The sequence below is a fragment of the Nanorana parkeri genome, unplaced genomic scaffold (genome assembly GCF_000935625.1).
Source record: "Nanorana parkeri isolate BGI_ZX_2015 unplaced genomic scaffold, ASM93562v1 scaffold1364, whole genome shotgun sequence".
In the NCBI taxonomy this organism is placed as follows: Eukaryota; Metazoa; Chordata; class Amphibia; order Anura; family Dicroglossidae; genus Nanorana; species Nanorana parkeri.
The window spans coordinates 100,200-105,581 of record NW_017307632.1 but is presented as its reverse complement, the minus strand read 5'-3'; the positions used below and the strand labels follow the sequence as shown (position 1 = coordinate 105,581).

Here is a 5,382-nt window from a genome sequence, read left to right as displayed (position 1 = left end):
GGGGGGGGGTTATTTTTTTACTATATAATGAGAAAAGTATCATAAATTTCCACAAAAAAAAGTTTCCCTACGTTATGGTATAAAACATCTATTCTTACCCATATTTTTGGTAAAATATAAAAGTCGGGGGCACGTGGTGTAAATAGACACCAAAATTAAAATTAAAACACCAAGCCTTAAAATTGCGTGCACCCGCAAAATCACAAAAAAAGACCACACTGAACATTGGCCATAGGCGACGTTTAAAACGCTCATCAGTTTAGTGTTATCAGTAATTAATGGACCTAAAATTATTGCTCTCACTGCGACGTTCGCGGTGATATGTAACATGTGTGGCACAATAGGCGCAATCTTCGTTTTCGCATGTAGACGCACCCGACACAAGCGGTGGCCATATTGAGTAGGGCAACTGAGATAAATAACGTGCTCGATTACTGTAAACCTAGTTAATTTTAATATTTTGTTGCTGTGTAGTATGTGTATAGGGAAATGCCGCGGGTGGCACACGTGCAGTACAGCCTTCTCGGGTAAACCTCTTATTTCTAACGAAACCGGAAGTCAGATGGTTGGAGAACTCGAGGAGTTGGAACTTTCGATAGAACACCGGTCCCGGCCGCATCGGGCACAGCGGATCTCGGGATCGGCACGGCAGTGAAGCTGCTCCTATACAAACGGTCAGGCGTCATCGCTTGAATGTAAAGCTCCCGGCCGTGTTATTACAACGGCCGTATATTGCAATTTGCAATGTATGTCAAACAGGATGTCTAATTACCTTAGGGTGTCAGAGAATGCTTCCACACCGTACTTGGATATAGAATAACCACCTGAAGTTAGTGCAATTCTTCCAAGGATACTGGAGACGTTCACAATCCGTCCATGGGCTCTTTTTATAAGAGGTAGTAATGTGAGAGTTACATCAATCATCCCTAGTAAATTCACATTCAAAGGTTTTAAAAAGTCATCCTTTTTCAGCCATCCATTTGGAGCCACTGGACCACTAATACCAGCGTTATTCACCAGTCCCCAGAGTCCTGCAAAAACATTTTGGACTAGGTAAACGGCAGCAAAAACTCTATAGAAAATGTATAACATTTGAAAGAGCAATAATGGTTATGTATCAATTTGCAGGTATATTCTCATAACAAAAAAAATTCTGTTATGAACTCAGATTTTACTGAAAACTGTCAGCACTTTAAGATGTGGAAAATTTCAGAATCCTCTATAGCTGGATAGTAAATATTTTGCTAAGAGAGAGCACATTTTTTATGCTCCCTAGAAATAAAAACTAATGTAGCTTTTTATATCCATCGTGATGCATTGGTAGCCCATTCATAATGGACAGGTTTCCTTAATGCGACGCACATTACCACATGTCATAACACATATTAAGGCATGTGCAAACACGATGCAAAGCTTAGGTGTAAATGGGCCGTCAAGAAGCCAGCCTGAGTATCTGACCAATATACTGTATGTACTAAATAATTTTTTCCCAGTCCCTGTCCTGTGCCAAGTTCCTGCACTGTGAGGTTAGTGTACTTTGGTTAGTTAGCGGTATCAGTTATGGTTAAAAGCTTGCAGGTGGTGTCTGGCTTTGCACCAATTATGGCTTACCCAAATCTCAAATCTCCAAATTTTTGGGAACCTTCAATAAGACTGTATGACCATGAGTGATGTCGATAGAATTGTTATGCAGCAATTCTATTTGTTTTACCCAATGAGCAATAGACCACTCTTCAGTGTCTGGTGTAGCTACAGCTTTCAGCCAATACCAGGCCAGTAGGGCCATGCGATAATGCTAATCAAGAATGTTTTTCTTTTTCCTAGTCTTTGCAGCATGGAGATATTTTTGTGCTTGTATCAGTTATAAAACATTTCCCATCTCAGACGTTTGTTATATTTTGTATAGTTTTTGTGTGCACAGTTGAGATAATTAATAAAGCGATATGTACTCCAGTTCACATTTCACATCAATACCATAATGAGACTGACTCCATTGCATGTGCCTGAAACATATGCAGATTTACGTGCATTGTAATTATTCTAGAAAAAGGCCAAGAGTGAGCTGGGCAAGTTTTCATCTACCCGAGAGTGTGCTTCTGATGTCAATGAGGAAGCAGAATGTCACCAGGACACATTCTGCTTCCTCATTGATCCCAGCGGTGCCCAGAACCCGCCGCCTGGGGTTTCCGGTAAGGAGTATGGCAGGCCACCCCTTGGACTCTGCTTCTGATGCCATTCTCCATACCTTTAAGGTTTGAATCCCTTGTTTACAGACTTAGAGGTTTACATAAGGGACAAAACGTAATCCTACCTCTTTCTCCAACAATTTGAGATACCCATTGACCAGCAGAATTAACATTCTGGCTATCTGAAACATCCAGTATTACTGTCTGCAGTCTGCTGGAGGACTCTTTCTTCAGGCTCTCAGCCCCGGTCTCTGTCAGACAGGCAGCCAGAACCCTCACTCCACGTTTGTCCAACTGCTTAGCCAACAAGTTTCCAAATCCAGAATCACAGCCAGTGATAAAAACATATTTATCTCTAAGATTTTCCAGGATTTGCCTTTGTCTGTACCATCTGAACAGGAGAAGCAGGCCTAACACCACCAGCAGCGGGAGCCACATCCTGTATGCGGGAAATATCTCACTGTAATTGAACCTGTGTAGAGAGTTACATTAATTGTGTTGCAATTTAAAAAAAAATGAATATTGTGTGTTGGTTCCCTTGTCAAATACAAGGATTATAAATTAAATGTAAAGAGAAACTAGTCAGTTCATTTTTTTTACCTGTAATCCGATATTTTCTTTGCTTTCCAAATGCCACAGTTATTGGGCTGCAAGAAATTTCAAATTCTAGTCTTCTCCTTTACAGTGTATCAGGAACCATGATTAATCATGTAAAACATTTAAAACTAAGGAACTGTTAATGCACTTGGTAAAATGATCACATTTATTATTATTGCATTACAATGGTGATAAAAACACTTTGTAATATTAGCAATCAGGAATCAGTTTGACTAGACTGAGCCCTCCCTTCAGCTTCTTCGTGACCTACCCAGTGCTTCCCATGTATTGCACTTGCCTGCTTATTAAATAAGTACTCCTATACCCTAGAGATGCTAGCCTATAATGATAGATAAAGTTATAGCATTGCAAATTGGCAGAAATGTTTTGCTGAGCCATTGTGATCCTGTCCTTATACTATTGATGTACATTTTGTTGGTTTATATTTAAACCTACATCTTCCTGTTTTATATGGGTTAAACCTTTCCCTTTTCTCCATGTTAGCACCCGTGATGAAGATAAGAAACTGCTGCTTGCCTTTACTGTGTGCGAGGCAGCAGTGAAATAAGGCTTTAAGCCATATAAAGTGATCCCAGTATAATGCCTTTTAATGTCCTCCGGATGCTATTGTTCTGTATACCGATGAAAGAAAAATGATGATATGCTTTACTAATGGCTAAATGAAAATAATAAGTGTTTATATGCAAATGTTAGGATGCTTTATATAAAAGGTTCTCTTGCTAGGATGTCTTTTACTTTGAGATGTTATAGAACAGTCCTTTTGTTGTGCCGTCCTAAGGTGCCCATACACCTTACGACCATTGCAAGACTTTTGTCTTGCGATGGTCGTAAGCTTATCAAAAGCTCGTATGATCTGCCCATCTTGGACAGGCAGATCGTACTTGCGATCATCGAAAACCTGCTTGTTGTGCGACCGTACAGTAGAAACGGTCGCATGCCTTCCATACACTGCACGATTATCGCACAATCGTGGGATTTCCCGCGATTCTCGTACGAGAATCATGCAGTGTATGGGCACCTCTAGACAGTTTGCCTCCTAATATTGGGCAGCAAGGCTTTGGGTAATGATTGAACTGATTAAAGTGTTCCATTAGAATAGAAAACAATCAGGGGAATTCAATATCATGCTTGTGCAAGAATATTCGTGCTAATGCAGCCTAAGAAATGTCTGCTCCTAATTCTAAAACATGCCGTGCCATTTTCTGGACAAGAACAAACTTTTGTTGAGTTAACATGTAAGATGTTTTACAATATCATGGCAAATGTTCAAGACTTGGTGTTTAATAAAAGCCCCCCATGATGAATCCATTAGATCCTTGCTTAAAACTTGTCAGGATCTCTGCCTGCTAATTTCTCCTAAACTTCACTTTTACTATGTAACTTTCCCATCCAAATACATTTTCAAAAACTATTAACCATGAGCAGAGGTTGTTTTCTTTATCAGTAGAGAGCCCTGCAGTATCCTCAGAAAACACACCATCCTAAGCTAGTTGGGCTCAAAAGATATTTAAACTACAGCTATTCCTCACTTAACGACCTACCTGTTTAGCGACCACTCGCACTTACGACTAGCTCTCCGACACTACGTGCGGGAATGTGGCAGCGGCATCTCACCGACTTCATCTTGCATACAGTATTATACTCCATTCTCCGCTACTATTCTCAGTAAGTACTGTATTTACAGATTTACAGTACACTGTACAGTACTGTACATCTCCAACACTACAGTACAGCACTAGTACAGTACTGTTTACAGTTCCTCGATTAACAACCAATTTGTTTAACAACCTAGTCGTAGGAACGAAACTTGGTCATAAGTGAGGAATAGCTGTATTTAAAGAGATATTTAAACGTCAAGATAGTTATAATTTACAGTGACGTGATAAAACTGGATCATTGTAATCTAAAATACAAAACAATGTTTCTTTCAGGTGTGGAGGCTTATTTCTTAGAAAATACCTCCTATAGCTAAATCAGTATTTCTGGTTCTCAAGCAGCCACAACATGTCATGTTTTCCAGCATTTGCTCACTGAGAACTGCTTTGTTAATTACTGACTCAGATTAAGTTGGGTATACATGGGTAGATTTTCGCACAAATGTTTGTACGAAAAATCCAGTTGGAACGTTCAATAATACCATCAGAGACTTAAAACATTTTTGTTTTAATTTACATTTTTATTTAACATTTGATTTTGGAATGAATGGAGTTTTCTGAAGAAAAACCACATTCACCTTTAGAGTTTAGTGCAATCTAGAGACATTTTTAACATGTTCCTTTTGAATTTGTTCTTCACTGCAGTCGAAAATCGATCACCGATTTCACAGCATCAACAATTAGAAATTTGAATGAACGTTCCGCAATCGATTTCGTTTGTTTGAAATTCCAACCGTTTACGCCCTACTTAAGTCACCTGAGCACAATTAGGAACATCATAAAAACATGGCCAGTCAAGATACTGGAGGACTGGAGTAGAGGCGTTAAAGACATGCCAATAAAAATGTTCAGCATAATAACTTTTCATACAAAATCAAATTCCTGGCAATTTACTGCATAGAGTATACATTATTTTACAGCAC

At 39.2% G+C, this 5,382-nt stretch overlaps 1 protein-coding gene across 1 annotated transcript in view; it reads right to left on the bottom strand.

Moving 5' to 3' along the window:
* LOC108797900 (retinol dehydrogenase 3-like) overlaps positions 1 to 2,652 on the bottom strand; it is an 11,071-nt gene extending 8,419 nt beyond the window's left edge. Inside the window, exons 1-2 of the mRNA XM_018569597.1 lie at positions 2,312 to 2,652; positions 773 to 1,031 (exon numbers count right to left, since the gene is read on the bottom strand). Coding sequence (XP_018425099.1) covers positions 773 to 1,031; positions 2,312 to 2,624 — 572 coding nt within the window. The 5' untranslated portion in view covers positions 2,625 to 2,652. The remainder of the gene's footprint in view (positions 1 to 772; positions 1,032 to 2,311) is intronic.
* Positions 2,653 to 5,382: the final 2,730 nt, after the last annotated feature.